Genomic DNA, 16,447 nt, shown 5'->3' with positions numbered 1-16,447 from the left:
CCGGAAGTTTTTAAGAAGGTATTAGATAACCATTTGTCTGAAGTGGTGTAGGGTTTCCTGCCTAAGCAGGAGGTTGGACTAGAAGACCTCCAAGGTCCCTTCCAACTCTGTTATTCTATATCTATGTGTGTAGGTGTCAATTTTGTTATTTGAAGACTCTTAGCAACAGAGACATCGTTGAATTGGTAAAAACTGATAAGTTCTTTTCCTGTTTCATTTGTTTGCTGTACAGTCCAATAACATTCTTGCCTTGCTGTTTTCATCATTGGCATTCAAGTCCCTAAGCACAAGCAGCACATCTTACTTGCATGTTCTGTAAATTTCAGATTCAGCTTGACCATAAATCTTGTCAGCCTCTTCTGCAATAGGGGTTAGACCATAAATATGCCCAACCTGTCACATCCACTGGTTGTCTACAAAACCTAACTGATTTTATTCTGTCATTGATTACAGCGTATCCAGATATTAACTTTGCTTTATCTTTTATAACTTTGAAAACAGTGCAATTACTTCTTTGCTTATTATCTCTTGAGTAGTAAGCAGTATGATCTTTTAATTTAAAGTGTCCCATTCCAGTCCATTCCAATTCTCTGATGCCAAAGATGTCAGAGTGTAGTAAATTCATTTTGTCTTTTGTTGTGTTGACCTTTCCGGTCTTTATGCTGCTCTCATTCCATGATCCTACAGTACTTCTATTTTTACAACTTCAGATTTTATACTCTTTTAACTTGCTATCTGGAAAGTCATACCATAAACAATTCTGAAAAGTTCTCAGCTCTTGGTTAGTAGCATACCTAGTGCTATTTGATCTGAAAGGCTCATTGTCCAGCATTATATTGTTTTCAGCTTTATCTTGTCTATCCATGTAGTTTTACCATTGTGTTTTTCCTGACAAATATAAAATTATGATTCTACCATTGTCAGTAAAGTGATCTTTTCCACTATATCTCCCACACCATCATATAACACTGCAATGTAATATAGATAACTGCTTCTTTTAGCTGGTGTCAGCCTTCCAAGTAGGCCAGATCAGGAAATATTGGAACTCTGTTATGGTAACAGAATCTTGAAGCCTGCAGCATTTTACCTTCCTTGATCCAGAATCAAGGCATCATTTCTTCAGATTTCTGACTATCACTTTCTTTCCTTTCCAGGGTCAATTCATGTTTTGCTATATCACCTTGTTGCTTCATGGTCATCTCTATAGTTTTCTATAGCTGGGCAGCTGGATGAGCTTGGGATAATCTTGTTGGAAATGCGTACACTCCCAGTGTTTTTTTTTTATTCACTCTACTCAGCAACCCCTCTCATCCTGCCATGGTGAGGCAGCATAGCAGGCCTTGGGGGTGATTATAAGCAATGTTGAAAATAGCAAATGAAATGGTTGCCTGTTTTGCAAGGAAAGCATTCAGTTTAGGCTTTTCACTGCTCATATTCTTATCTAGTCGTATAGGTCACTGCAAAAGCAGATATATATGTAACAATTGGATCTGTCAGTCTAAGTATTATGAAATACAAGATCAGAAGAATTAAGATTTTAGACCAATTCCGTTAATATGGGCAAGGTTATATGGCAACTATAGGAGCCAAACAGATTACAAATATAAGAGCAGTTATCTTAAGCTGAATTTTTATCTGACTTTGAAACATACTGTCTACTACTACTGTGTGTGTATGTGATTAAAAATTGTAATAAAGGTGTAATTCTGAGCACTGCATATACTGAAATTAATATAGCTGTAGGCATCTGTTCTTAGAAGCTGATTCATGGACAAAAACTGATTCAAAGGTGTGTAGAAAGATGCGTGGAATAGATATTATGTAAATGAATACATGGGAGAAAACTAAGAAACTTGGTAACATGTGCTGCCTTCAGCATTGTGATTAAAACTAGGTCCTGACTTCAGTGTAAATTTTTGGATAAGCTATGTATAATTAAAAATTATTCTTTATCTGAAATAGAAGCTTCTGAGAGTTGGGCAAGTTTTCCCATGTGAAGATAAAAATAAGATCACATATATACGTAATTAACAAGTCATGCATATAAACTTTCAAAAGAGTCACTTTTTGAGAGATGTAGATAAGTAAATATCAGAATTCAGTGCTGACACTGCTGTATTGGGTGAGCTACACTAGAAACTGACGAGAAAGGGTGTGCAGAGCCCTGCTTACTCTCTTAAACCTCTACTATCTTGGTGATGAACTTGAAATGCCTTTTTGCTTTGTACCTAGTTGGGAGGCTGAGGGTCAGTATAGTTCAGTGATTTTTTTCCCCCCATTGGAGCACAGGCAGATCATGCAGCACATCCTACTTTGTCCTTGTTAGGGACAGATTGTTGAATACTTGTTCAGGCCAACAAAGAATTATTGAAATATTCACAATTTTTTAAAAAATGGATGTCCAGAAAAAGGTTGTATTCTTCTGGTTGTAAAGAGATTGAGATTATGTCTAGAATAAGTGAAAGTGGCTTTGAAAAGAGTTAATTTGAAAGAGGAAGCTAGAAGAAAATATCTTCTTAAATTGGATTATGTTAAATTATATGATATTGGCACTAAACAGGCATAATTAAAAGCTGAACTTGAATGTGCCAAAAAGAAATAATACTTAACAATTTGATTTATTGGATTATTGAAATTTAAAAGCCTTAAAAGGGAAAGAAAAGTGAAAAGAAAAGGTGGAACTTGGACATAACAGAGAGCGCCACCTAATGGTAAAGGAAAAATTTCAGTGATTCTTTAAAAAGTGTTTGGTTCTCTAAAAATTGGAACTTGATACAAAGTAACAGGAACTTTGATACAATAAGATAGAAACCCTGAAAAGTGAAATTAACATATTATAATGGAAGAAGAAAGAAGCTTGAACCCTGGGAATACTAGGTGACTTTGAGAAAAATTTAGTATTCCAATGTTCAGAATTTTATATAGTTCAGCAATCAGAAATTGAATTACCAAATAAACAAAGCACTAGATGGAATGCTACACATTTAATTGAAGGAGTGCTTATATATTCTCTTATCTAATAAGATTCTACAGTTATCGCTATATTCTTTTTCAGGTTTTCTGCAAAAATGCCTGATGGAAAGATTATTCATTTTCATCCTTCTATTCTCCACTTTGGAATGCAGTGAGTATTTTTCACTTTTTCAGAATAAAGGCAAAACAATATATAATACAAAAATAATATTTCCAAGAAAAGAGTCTTTTGTCTCTTTTTATTTCTCATTACAATTATTATATAAGATGCATCAATATTTTCATGGTGATTATGAAAAGAAAAGTAAATAATGGACAACAGATGCCATTTTTTAAATTATGAAAGAAGCAGCATACATTAGCTAACTTAAAATAATTACAGCTCTTAAGAGGAACATATAAAACAAGTATATTAACTTGTTTTATAATCTAAATTATTTACCTACTTATATCATAGATGTAGTGTTATACCAAACCATAGTTTGTTATGATGTGATCAAGGCAAGGCTCATATATTGTTAATACGTTGTGTCTCTGCTAGTTTCAACCATAGTTTGTCCTTATCCTAAAACCCAATTCAGCATATTCAAGCAATACTCTTCTGGTTTGATTCTGCTTTGAAAAGCAAATGAAAACAATATTTGGATAATACATTGAAAACAACAAATATTGAGAGAACCACAATACTAGGAAAGAAGAATTTGAGTCATTGTTAAACCATGGCATGATACTATGCCTTCAGTTATTGCAAAATTATCTTTTTTAAAATTGTGTTGAAAACGATGGGTGGAATATAATTCTGTAGTTTTTAGAGCAGGGGTGTCAAACTCAAGGCCCGCGTTCCACATCCGGCCCACAAGGTGCTTACATCTGGGCCATGGGCCACCCTGGAAACAGTGACAGACCAGCCTGCAGTGCCTCTGCCAGCGAAAATGGAGCTCAGATGGCTGCAACAGCCTCCTGCAATCCTCCATCAGAGCTTCCTGAGCTCTATTTTCGTTGGCACAGAGCCCGGGCCGCCACAGGTACCCACAACATGATGTTCCGCTGGCCACACCCACCCTGGCCCTGCCCACCTGGCCCCCAAGGTCAAACACAATCCTGATGTGACCCTCAATGAAATCGAGTTTGATTTAGAGTGTTGAAACTGAGTTTGCACAATAATCTTTCATTTTAACACTGTCTTCCTATTTCACCTTTTCTTGTTTCCTTAGGTTACTGGGGCTGCCCAAAGCTAAAATGCTCTATGCGTACAACCCTAATAAGGATAGAGACATTCCAGTGAATTCAGTGTTTACAACGTCTAGGCATTTTCATGTGTCCCCTGCTCATAGCAGAGTGAGTATTTTGAACGTATTTTTTGAAAATGATGTTGCAGTAGCATGCCAGTCTTTGCCGAAATGGCAATGCTTATGTTTGTAAGCACACAATCAATTTATAATTAACAAATGAATAAACATCGATTCATATCGGGAAAGAGGGTCACACTGTCATATATTATTTATTAAACTTATTCATCACCATCTTATCTCTGGGTGGCTTACACTATTAAATTGGAAGAGGGAATGCACTGAAGGGGATGGATGGATGGATGGATGGATGGATGTGTGTATGTGTGTGTGTATATGTATATGTACTCGTAGTGACCGAGAGGCAGCGCCTACACATCTTGTCCGCCTACGCCCCTCAGACCGGATGTCACGAGGAGGAGAAGGATACCTTCTGGGAACTGCTCGACATCCAACTCAGGCAGATCCCACACGAAGACGACATCATCATCTCGGGCGACCTGAATGGTCATGTAGGGCGGGACAAAAACGGACACCAGTGCCACGGTGGGCACGGCACAGGCGATACGAATGAGAATGGCCAGAGGATCCTGGACTTTGCCGACTCCCATGATATGACCATCACGAATACCTGCTTCATTAGGCGAGAATCTCAACTCCTCACCTACCATAGCAGAAACGGGAGCCACCACACACAGATCGACTACATCATCGCGACGAAGAGCCGCTAAAAACGTGCTCAACGCCAAGGTGTACCCGTGCGATGCGAATCGAGCAGTCAGCACAGGCCGCTGATGGCGAAGATCAGGATCAGCAAGCCCAAGACCAAGATTGACAAAAGGAATGCAGACCAGCCACGAATCAAGTGGTGGAACCAGAAGAAGATGGCAGGACCCCTCATCAAACCGGAGCAGTTCCTGCAGATGGTCGACGGGCCACAGGAAGCGTGGTCCATGTTGAGGAGCACTGTTCACACTGCCGGCTGCCAACAGCTTGGTTGCACCAAGCCAGGATGGAGAGCGCATCGAACGAGATACATGGCTCTGGACACCGGAAGTACAAGATGCCGTACACCTGAAGAAACGGCTCTACAAGGCCTTTCTTCAGGACAAGACCAGCGAGAAGCTCTGCAGTCACAAGGCGGCCAAAAAGGCAGCCAAGAAAGCAGTAGCGACAGCCAGAAGCTCCCACTACGATGACATCTATGAGAAGCTGAACACGCGAGAAGGCGAGAATGAGATCTACCGCCTAGCCAAAAGCAGACACAGGAAGACCCTGGACATTGACCAGTTTCATGGGATCAACGACAAAGGGGAAATTTAATCGTGAACCCCAGAGATGCTGCCGAGAGGTGGCGGCAATACTTCGAGAAGATCTCCACCGAGGAGTTCCACACCCACGAACCCGCGAGGTGACCCAGTTGAAGGCCCAGTCTCAGGCATTTATGCCAGCGAGGTCACCGACGCCATCAAGGCCATGAAAAGCGGTAAGGCAACAGGACCAGATGACATCCCTGCCGACTTCTGGAAAAAGGCACTACCGGGCTCGGCATTGTGGCTGTGCGAGCTGTTCAACAACATCGTCTCCACGGGAAAAGTGCCACACGACTGGTACCGCAGCACCACTGTTCCGATCTGGAAGGGAAAGGGCAGCCCAGCGGACTGCTCCAACTACAGACCGGTCAGGTTACTGTCACACACTATGAAGATCTTCAAACGTGTCCTTGATAAGCGCATTCGGGACATCGTCGACATCAGCGTCAACCAGGCCGGATTTATCAAGAACTGCGGCACCACCGACGCCATCTTCGGTGTGCGGATGCTGATGGAGGCTCACAGAGAGAAGAAAATCCCGCTCCACACCGCCTTCCTGGACTTGGAAAAGGCCTTCGACCGAGTCCCGCACGATCTCATCTGGTACGCACTGCGAGATCACGGCGTGCCTGAGCTGCTCGTACAATGGGTCCAACTCCTATACAGATGTCACAAAAGCCGTGTAAAAGCGGCAGCTGGGATATCAGAGGAGTTTAATATCACCGTCGGCGTACACCAGGGCTCTGCTCTCTCACCACTGCTGTTCATTCTGGTGATGGACACAATTACACCGACCTGTACACGCCCGCCCCATGGACGCTGCTCTACGCCGATGATGTGTTCCTGGCTAACATGTGCAAGGCTGAACTCGAGCACCTAGTCCAACAGTGGTACGACCGCCTTGAGCAGTTCGGGCTCCGGCTGAACCTAAAGAAGTCCGAATACCTAACCACTGACAATGAAATGACAGGCTCCATCCATGTGAACGGGCAGGAGCTACTGCGCGCCTCCACCTTCAAGTACCTGGGAACTATTCTTGGGGAAGAAGGCCTACTACAAACTGAGGTGGCAGCCAGGATCAACGCAGCGTGGGGCAAATGGAAGTCCGTCACGGGCGTCCTCTGTGACAAGAAGATGCCGATGCGCCTGAAGGCAAAAATCTATAACTCTGTGGTGCGCCCCGTGGCCATATACGGCGCAGAGTGCTGGCCGGCGACCAAAGAAGTCGAAAGCAGACTCCAGATAATGGAGATGCGAATGTTCGATGGTCGGTAGGCCTCACCCTACTCGATCGCGTCAGGAACGAAGAAGTGCGTAGACGGTTCAACGTCGTGCCCATCCCCACGGTCATGAGGCAGTCCCGGCTACGATGGTTCGGCCACGTGAGCCGCGCCAAGGAAGAATCTATCATCAAATCTGCAATGAAGGTGACTGTCGGAGGAGCGAGACCGCGTGGTAGACCTAAGCAACGCTGGATGGACACGATCAAGGCCGATCTAGAGATCGCGAAGGCAGACCCGACATACGTGGTAGACAGAGAGGTGTGGAAGCAGTACTTAAGGACATTAGCGGACCTCGCCCGAGCGCGAGACAAACGCTGAAGAAAAAGAAGAAGAAGAAGAAGAAGATATGTGTGTTTTTACAACTGTAAAAGTCTGACTCACAGACGAACACAATACAGAAGCCTGATGATGGCAGATGAGATTCTGCCGAAACGTTGCTACAACTTTAAAAGCACAACTATAATGACATAGGAAAATACCCGAACAAAGCTGAATACCATATAAATATATGCAAAAGAGAGCAAACATTGCTTGTAAAATGCAGAGTTGCAAATAAAATGTTATATTTTATCAAATGTACACAATACTTAAATAGTATTCTTTTATATTTTACTAATGCGTGGTTGTATAAAATCTCAATAAAGCCTTCGGTATAGTCCATTTATAAGAGAAACATTGGTCCAGTGACTTAGTCACTTTTCTGGAATTTTAGAATACCAGTCATTTAATAGCAAATCTATAATAATAAATACTCTGCATTAATATTTTTCCTGTTATCAACTCGCCAAGCACCCAAATTGCAACCACATGACTATGGGGATAGTGCAACGGTTGTAATTGTGAGTTTAGGTCATAAGTCACTTTTTCTGAGGCTGTTATAAGTTTGTCAAACGATCGTAAAACCAAGGATTACCTGCACAATGAAGTCTTTATGTATTAGTGCCATTTTATCATACTGAAACACCTGAAATCAGTCTGAATTTTATCTCTCGAAAATTTCAATCCCCAGACTGCACTCAAACGGCAAGTACAAAAAGTTGCTAATACAATAACACAAGTTGTAGCTATGATACCTATGTGTGCAACAACCACATTATTAAAAGCTGAAGTACTAACTCTTCTTTTATGTGGTGCTGAATGTGCAAGGATATCACTTCCTTAGAAACCCTTCTCTTGAAGGCCATTTGAGGTTCTGGTGGTTAAAATATTGACTCATGTCTTCAGACAGAAAGTGGTGGCTTTGGCTCAGCTTGTATTAAAAGAACTGAAATATTTCTGATATAAAAGCTGTTAAAAGATTCCAAGGTGACCAAGAAGTATATTTATAATTTTGCATTATTAGATCACATCCTGTAAAAAATAAAGGTGAGTTGTCTGTCTCATTTGAGGGAACATACCAAAAAGTTCCTCCCTCCTTTTGTAAAACTTAATGTTTTTCCCGTTATAAAGTACATGATGTGAATGCACACAGAATGGAAATTGTGATTTAAGCCCTGAAACATAAAGCAACTTGCACATGAAACTGCAGAGCTGAGGCAAGATCAAGGCCTGTATATCTGTAAGGATCCTCCTTTTATGCTTGGAAGGCTAAATCTTAACAGAAGCTGAGAACCAGCTGCTTTAATGGCATATTTAAAATATAGTTTGCAGGCTCCATGTTTTCCTTTGGCAAAATAACATTTATTTTGCAATTTATCATGCTTTGTTTTTGGGTGGGGGGGAAAGCCAAATTAATCTGGAACTTCCTCTCAAAGTGTAAGGAGTGCAACCATGATTATGTGAACATTTAGATGTACTTAAAATGTTCTTCTACAGTGCTTCCTCCCTACCCGCATCTTGTCACAAATTATTCTGAAGTTGACCTGAGTTCAAGGGTAGTTTGTTATGTTGCAGGTTCAATTGCTTTTGAAGGACAGCAGTCTACATAAACCAAATATATGGAAATGTGAACTTATTACCATAGAGGTTTTTGCATCACATCCTTAATGCTAAAATGTCATCTTTGTGTCTGCCTGCCTGTCTGCCTCTCTCTCTCTCTCTCTCTCTCTGTGTGTGTGTGTGTGTGTGTGTGTGAGAGAGAGAGAGAGAGAGAGAGAGAGTTTTCATCAAAAGTATAAATAATTTCAGTAGCTTATCGCCTATTCTTAAAATATGTATCTTCCTGTATTTCTTATCTATAAACAAATCCTTATAGCTGTATTGTTTCAGTCCTGATTAGCAAAAGTCTATTAAGGGCTACTAGAGATAACAGTGTATCTCTTTTAACCTTGATCAAATAAACCAGCTTTATAAACCTCTTTTAATTATTAATACGTCAGTTTCTTTTGTATGCCTTGTGTAACATCTTTCCCCATGTCATTTTTAAATTCACCTTTAAATCACTCTCAATCAAGTCAGCTAATATTTGTTCCTCTTCCATAGCGTCTTTTAAACACAGTCCTGTTTGTAGAGGCAGTCACTCTTAAAATCAACTTCTCTGACCATTGTTCAAAAATATATTTCAATATGTCCAATGTTAAAATATTTTGCTTCATTCTGTATTTCTATGGGATTGAGTATTCTTTTCTGTTAATTGTAATATTTAGTTCCTTTTAGTTGTACCTATACTGATTTGTGACATATTGTAGCTTTCCATTTCATCCAAACCTTACAAGTGTGGCTTACAATTGTAGTGTAGGAACAAGCCATGAGGAATGAGAAGAGGATATGTAATATGAAATCCATTTGAACCCCTTTAAAATGGATTTTATATTCAGGTGTAATATCACCGGTTTTTAGCCTGGAATAATATATGAATGTATCCATTATGAAGTAGCATTATATCAGTGGTTAATAACTGTATGTGAGAATAGATAATGGCTGAATTTATGCCACAATGCTTAGCCATAATCTGAATTTTTGGCTTAGCTATGTGTGTGAACTTGGCCATTGTTACTCATAAAAATGGTTTTTAGCTTAGTGTTATGGGTAACCTAGCTATACTGATTTATAAAGCATGATTAATAAAAGTTATAGCATAGCATATTGAAGCCCAGATAATAGAACACCACTATTATAGCAATAGCACTTAGACTTATATACCATATCACAATGCTTTACAGCTCTCAGAATCAGGATATTGCCCCTAACAATCAGGTTCATCATTTTACTGATCTCAGAGGGATGGAAGGCTGAGTCAATCTTGAGCCGGTCAGGATCAAACTGTTGGCAGTAGGCAGAATTAGCTTGCAATACTGCATTCTGTCCACTGCACCACTCTGGCTCTTTATGACACTTTGAAGACAATAATGGGTTGTAGAAGGACAATGTAATACTTCTGGGAGTTGGTTCTAGATTTGATGAAGTGATGTGCAAATAAGGGTATCTTGGCTAGTTTTATCATAGTGGAGGAAAGAAGTAATGGCTGTCCCTTTGTAATTTATAAGTCTGTAATAAATCAATGGCAATTTAATATATTGAACATCAGATGCTTTTTATTTTACTTGTAGGTGATTCCAGCAATGGGAAAAATTTCTTTCAGAGTACTTTTTCTTCCAGTAGAAGAAGGCAGTTTTGAAAGTTCATTATTTATAAATACCTCATCTCATGGAATATTTTCATATCAGGTAATTATTCATTTACCAGCTTGAGATACAGATTTCTAATGATGGTGTAATGGACCAACAACTGAAAGCTGTCAGTTATATAGTCCAAACAAATAGAATTTGCAGAACATTACATGCTGTATAAGAGGTTGACATTTTGTGCTCCTTTAGCTGTTGCCATCATGAAAGGATTCTGCAATAATATTGGTGACTCTGCATTAAAAATAACAATTTTTATGAATTTAATTTTTTTAAAGACAAGTAGCCTTGTGGGGAATATTAATATTTTGGTAGTCATCTCACATAATTTTAAACTGTTACACTATTTGGCCTTGATTTATTTTTGCAAGGTATGAGGACACAATGTAAGTTTTATGCCAGACTCATTCTACAATGTAAGCAATCATGCTTCATTTGTATGTTTAATTGCAGAATTGGTCTTACCAGAGTGTGAGCAGCTGGCATGGGAAAGATATGTTTCCATAGTTTGTGTAGATGCCTCTGATTTTTAAGCAGTTCTATTGCTGGAGCAAAGCAGACTGTTTGATACCCACTCATTCCTCTTTTCTACCAGGAAACATAATACATTCATCCTTGTCTTATAAAAAGCAAAGACCCTCATTTCACTATAGTGCAGACCAAAGCATCATGTCATCAGAGAATATAACACCTTTATCATAGCCCTCGTTTTTATGCTAATGTGGAACTTGGGTAAAAAATGCCTCCTTTTTGAACCCAGCTTCTCTGGCAAATGGCTCTTACTTTCCTACTATTTTTCCTTCTTTCTGAAGACAGCACTGTCATTGTAAACTTGTGCTGTCATCAGAGTGCCTTTGGAAAGACAGCACAGATTTCCAAAGATATCACAGCCTTTGGAAAGCTGTTCTATCTTTGAAACAAGTCATTCTGGAGACAACAGATTTCTGAAGACAGAAGCTAGAGAAGTTGGGTCTGATAAGGACACAGCAAAAAGTTAAAGGTCGGTGCATGAGACTAGCATGCTGGGGGAATGACGGTTTGCTGGCACTGTTAGGCCACTCTGGGCAGCTGCTGTAGATGTGGGAGATGTTTGCAGGACAAGCTGGATTCAAAAAGGAGACAGCAAAGACAGGGAGGTGCTTCTGCTTTGGTCATGGAAGCTGAATGTAAAAGATGAGAAGTTAGTGTGGACAATTGGAAAAGAAGACAGCGGGGTGAGTGAATGCTTGCTGGAATATCTGGAGCTTCCTGGGACACTATAAACAGCCCCAGATCTCTGGTATTGGGGCCACTTGCCACCCTGCCAAGCAGCCTGCAGGGCAGCCAAAAGAGCAGAGATGCAGGGTGGAGGAGATAGATTGGGGGTTAGTTGGAGGCAATTCGTTAGTGAGCCCTGGGGTCTGGGAGGGGCCAGTCTTGGAGTGGCTTGGATTGAGGTGGGTTCTCCCTTAACGATGTGTGATTCTCTGTTAGCAACAGCAGTGTGGAGTGCCAGAATTGTTGTCGTAAGTTAATGCAGTCAGATGACATTAACTATAACCACACTGACAATCCCAATCTCAATTGTGGTCATAACCTAAGGAATACCTGTAGCTTCTTCCTTTCAAGAATCCTGTTTGTAGTCAGTGCTTTTATACCATATGAAAAATTCCTTTATTTTATTCCTTTATATTATATATTTTCTATAAATGTTCTTTTCAGACACTTAAAGAAAGAGAGCAACTCTGTGACAGAGGAGAAAGCTATAATTTTATTTTCATCCTGATTTTTAAAAAGATAATAACCATGCTGGCATGCAGAAACATTTTCTGTTATATTGCATTCCTTTCAACTTTACTTGAGGAAGAGGTTTTTGTTGTTGTTGTTGTTGGTTTTTGTTGTTAATCCTGGGGAAGAAGCTCTTTTTAAAATGGACTATGTTTATTTTTAAATAGGACATCCTATTTAAGTACCAATAGTTGAAATCTTACCTGTACTTCAAATTGCTTTTTTTTTTTTTAACGAATCCATCTTACAAACTAAAATGAATTTTTTTGGAAATTTTGTTTTACTAAGCTTATTCAAATATATGTTTACCTTTAATTTGTGGGGTCATGTGTATGATTCTGATATAAAGTTGTGGAAAGAAGTGATACCTTATTAATATAGGCAGCCCCCAGGGTAAGACCGTCTGACTTAAGGACAACCACTAGATTAAAAGCAGGCTGGCTATCACTAAAAATACCAGTGGCAGATGGTGCAGTCCTTCCTAAGCCAACAAAGCATTGAAGCCGCATAATTCTTTCAGGAACCACTGAAGCAAAGTATTTTTTATATATAGCCTGTTTTTAGCTGTTCCCAAAATATTGTGCAGCTTCATTGCTTCATTGGCTCAAAGAAGGATAATGGCATGCTCCCTTTTTAATAATAAGCAGTCCTAGGTACAGGACAGAGATAGGGAACTATTTCTTAACCAGACTACCTGCATGTTTGAAATATGTTTATTTTTAATCAATGTGCTAAAAAAACCCTTATTATATGAGGTTTTGAACATATTCGTGCTCTCCCCGCCTCCCCCCACTCCAAAAAAAGTGTTTTAATTTTAGTAGGGATGAATTTAGAAGTATTTAGAGTTGAGGCTTTCAAGGGTCTGACATGCATTTGGATCTGGCATGAATTTATTTATTATTATCCCACCTTCATTATTTTTATAAATAAGCAGTGAACACATACCTAATTCTCCTCCTCACAACCACCATCCTATGGAGTGATTTGTGCTGAGAGAGAGAGAGAGAGAGAGAGAGAGAGAGACAGAGTGAGTGCTTGGCCCAAAATCACTCAGCTAGCTTTTATGCCAAAGGCAAGACTAGAATTTGCAATGCTAACCCTAATCCTGGTGGTTTACCAACTAGACCAAATTGGCTCTCCTTGCACCGGTTGGCTATCCTTAAAGGAATGATACCTTTTTCTGAACTTAAATGATAATCACGGTAGCTTAGGGAAATAGAAAATTGAGCATAGTACACTACAAAATCCCTTACCTAAATTACTAGGCCCGTGCAGCTACTATGAGAGTTCAGAAAAGTTTTTGCTTCTCTACTTTGTGACACATTTTAGGGATACATGAAGAGGGCAAATGGTATATCAACTTTCACTTTTTAAATAAAAATTTGGTCTTTTTGCTTGTTTTACAAAAAGTGAAAGCTAGATGGGATAGTTGGTTCAAATATATTGAAGGGAGGATTATCTATTTTATCTATTCCAGTAATAATATTATGTGATGCATGTCTTGTACACACGCACACACAAACACAAACATGCATGCATGAATGCACACTTACACACTTTTAATGCCAATACAATACAGTAAAATCTTGATTTATAATTATAAAACAACGGAGAAAAAAGTGTAATTAAATCCGAAGTTCTGTTAAATCTGAATTGGCAAAATTTACACCATTATTTCATTGCCATTTTTGCATCATTTGCAGACACTTACATCATTTGCATAATTTAAAAGAAAATGCAAACAAATACAAATATTAATTTAATATTTTACACAAAACTATGTTACAAGGTTTTGAGGACTGTTTTGTAAGAAACGTAATTTGTTGTTTAGGCAGGCAGGTGTGATGTTCAAAATAAAATTTTGGTCCATTGAATCTGAAGTTTCCTGAAAAGAAATTTTATTTGTACTCTCTGTTTACTGCAACAATATCTTTTTGCTATTTTAATACCGCAACATCTTATTTATTGTTAAAATAGCATTATATAAAAGTTTTTTTAAAAGACTGCAGTTCTTTATTACATTTATTGATGGAAATATTTAATATAACATGCTGTTTTGCACTAGGTATTTGGGACTGGAACTTCAGAGGCCATTTCGGAAGATTCTAGACAGGAGTTAGCAAACACTTATTTGCTGTTTCCACATATCAATAGTATTCAGATCTCACAAACACTGGTACTGTATTTTTTTAAAATCTATTATTCTTAATGCCCATTATTAAGTAGTGTATTAATTGGAACTTTAGGTGTGACCTGGAAATTGAGAATGGGTAAATGTATTGACATTTGAAAATTGTAATAATGAGTTTGCAAATGGTGGGAAAAGTAACCCTATTGACAAAATAACCAATAAATAAACGGTGTGGTTTTGCAGACAAGTGTTTCCGTTGTGCTGAGGTTTTAGCTCTAAAAATAAAGCTAACTGTTTTGCTTTCTCATGCACCTATGCTTTGACATAATTCTCACTCACTTTCACCAGCTAATTTAACCAGGCAAAATTTCTGACACACAAACCAGCTTGGCATATAACTGTTAAATAAGATACTGTCAGAAAGAGAGAATTTCTTAATGAGATTTTTAAAAGTCTTTTTCAATTTGCTTATAAATAAATGTTATTGAGGATTTCATTACATTGATTGCTGCTGTTACTTATTCATAACAACCTTGAGAAAGTTAGATCAATCCATAAATTGTTCTAAACCAGTCTTAAGCTCTTTTACATAGTATTATGTAATACAGAAATGCACAATCTGATTCCCTTGGCTGCATTCTTTTAAACATTGCAACATGTAATGTGACTGTGGAGAAATAATTAAATTCAGGACTTGGATAATCATATATTTAATTTTAATTTATCAAATATTATTTAATTTTGTACAGAATTTAAACAATTTTTTAGAGCAATGTTTCTCAATCTTGGCAACTTTAAGATGTCTCAACTTCAACTGCCATGTTGTCTGGGGAATTCTGGGAATTGAAGTCCACACAGCTTAAAGTTGCCAAGATTGAAAACACTGTGCTAACGTATTGTTTTGTGGATTGTATTTGAAAAGTGTGAACCTCAGCTCAGAAAGAAATATGGATCTTTCTTTTTAGCACTTGTCTGCTGAAGCACTATAATTGATCAATAGTGATTGGCCATTTTATAATAGATTGTTATCCAGAACTGAATTAATTGAATTAGCATACTGACTGACCACTTTAGAGTAGAAAAAGCAGGAATGCGAATTTCACAAACAAATCAGTGTGCTTTCCAAGATTTTTTCCGTTTGTGTCATTGTCTTTAGAAACTTTGGCCAGAATAAAAATGCATTGAAGTCTGCAGAACACAAATATTAGATTTATATGTGAAAGAATATAACTAAAGGGTGTGATTTGCATGCTAAAGGCTGGGCTTCCCACTTTGCAAACAAGAAAATTTTTAACTGGAGCTAGAACTTTGGACTGCTATGTGAACTGTTTTTTAAAAGTTCTAGCTTAATGAAGAAAAAGAAGTGTTTTATTGACTGTTTTATGGATAAATATGTTTGAAAGGGCAAGATACACTTCCATAGACTAATAAACATAGAAAAGGGACAATAATAAGTCTAGACCTTATTTTAAATTTAAAAAAAAACATGCAAACTCGATCACTGGCTCTGCATGATGTAGCAGAAGCAAGGGGAACAGGTTTGCTAAATTAAATGTGGTAACAGAAGTTTACTAGCCTTAAATTAGCAAGGCTGCTTACTCTATACCATGACAACATAAACAGGCCCTAGTTTATTAAAAGATGGATTGATTATTTCAATTGTTATGCTGTTAGTCATTATACTGATTTAGTAAATATTCTTTTAGTGTAAGTATAAGTGTAGATTTTGCTGATTCTCCTGAACTGTATTTTAACAAAGCTGATAATAAACACAAATTTGGACATTAGGTATTAATATTTCCACAAAATGTAGTGCTTATAGAAAGAATTTAAATCTTAGATCTTATAGTTCCCCCTTGTGGAAATTTAAAACTTTGAATGTAAGAATGAAATAAAATTAGTAATAATGCTATTTAAATTTATTAAATTTTATATTATGTTTTTATAATTTATATTTTGGATGCAAACTCTTCAATAAGTACCTTTGACAATATGATTATACATTATTATAAATACTTTTACAAGTGGTTACTTATTATTTTACAACAAATAACATACATTACAACATTAAAAAGCATACATGCCATTTGTATCTTGTTCAAATGTCTTTATATACCTTATATAAAGG

The 16,447-nt window shown here is 38.1% G+C and overlaps 1 protein-coding gene and 1 non-coding gene across 6 annotated transcripts in view; both read left to right on the top strand.

Annotated features, from left to right (window-relative positions):
- The window catches only part of TMEM131L (transmembrane 131 like), a 71,124-nt gene that overhangs the window by 21,652 nt on the left and 33,025 nt on the right, over nt 1–16,447 (top strand). For all 5 annotated transcript variants that reach the window (XM_087936007.1, XM_087936006.1, XM_087936004.1 and 2 more), the window contains exons 4-7: nt 3,056–3,124; nt 4,188–4,311; nt 10,347–10,463; nt 14,254–14,364. In XM_087936007.1, coding sequence (XP_087792133.1) covers nt 3,056–3,124; nt 4,188–4,311; nt 10,347–10,463; nt 14,254–14,364 — 421 coding nt within the window. The remainder of the gene's footprint in view (nt 1–3,055; nt 3,125–4,187; nt 4,312–10,346; nt 10,464–14,253; nt 14,365–16,447) is intronic.
- Nucleotides 15,806–15,935, top strand: LOC113434889 (small nucleolar RNA SNORA66). Its single transcript, XR_003373867.2, has one exon. It is a non-coding gene; the product is annotated as a small nucleolar RNA SNORA66 (small nucleolar RNA).

This window comes from Pseudonaja textilis, chromosome 6 (genome assembly GCF_049901715.1).
Source record: "Pseudonaja textilis isolate UNSWEBS1 chromosome 6, rPseTex1.2, whole genome shotgun sequence".
NCBI classification, from domain to species: Eukaryota; Metazoa; Chordata; class Lepidosauria; order Squamata; family Elapidae; genus Pseudonaja; species Pseudonaja textilis.
The sequence above is the reverse complement of the archived record's forward strand: the minus strand, read 5'-3'. Positions and strand labels throughout refer to the sequence as shown.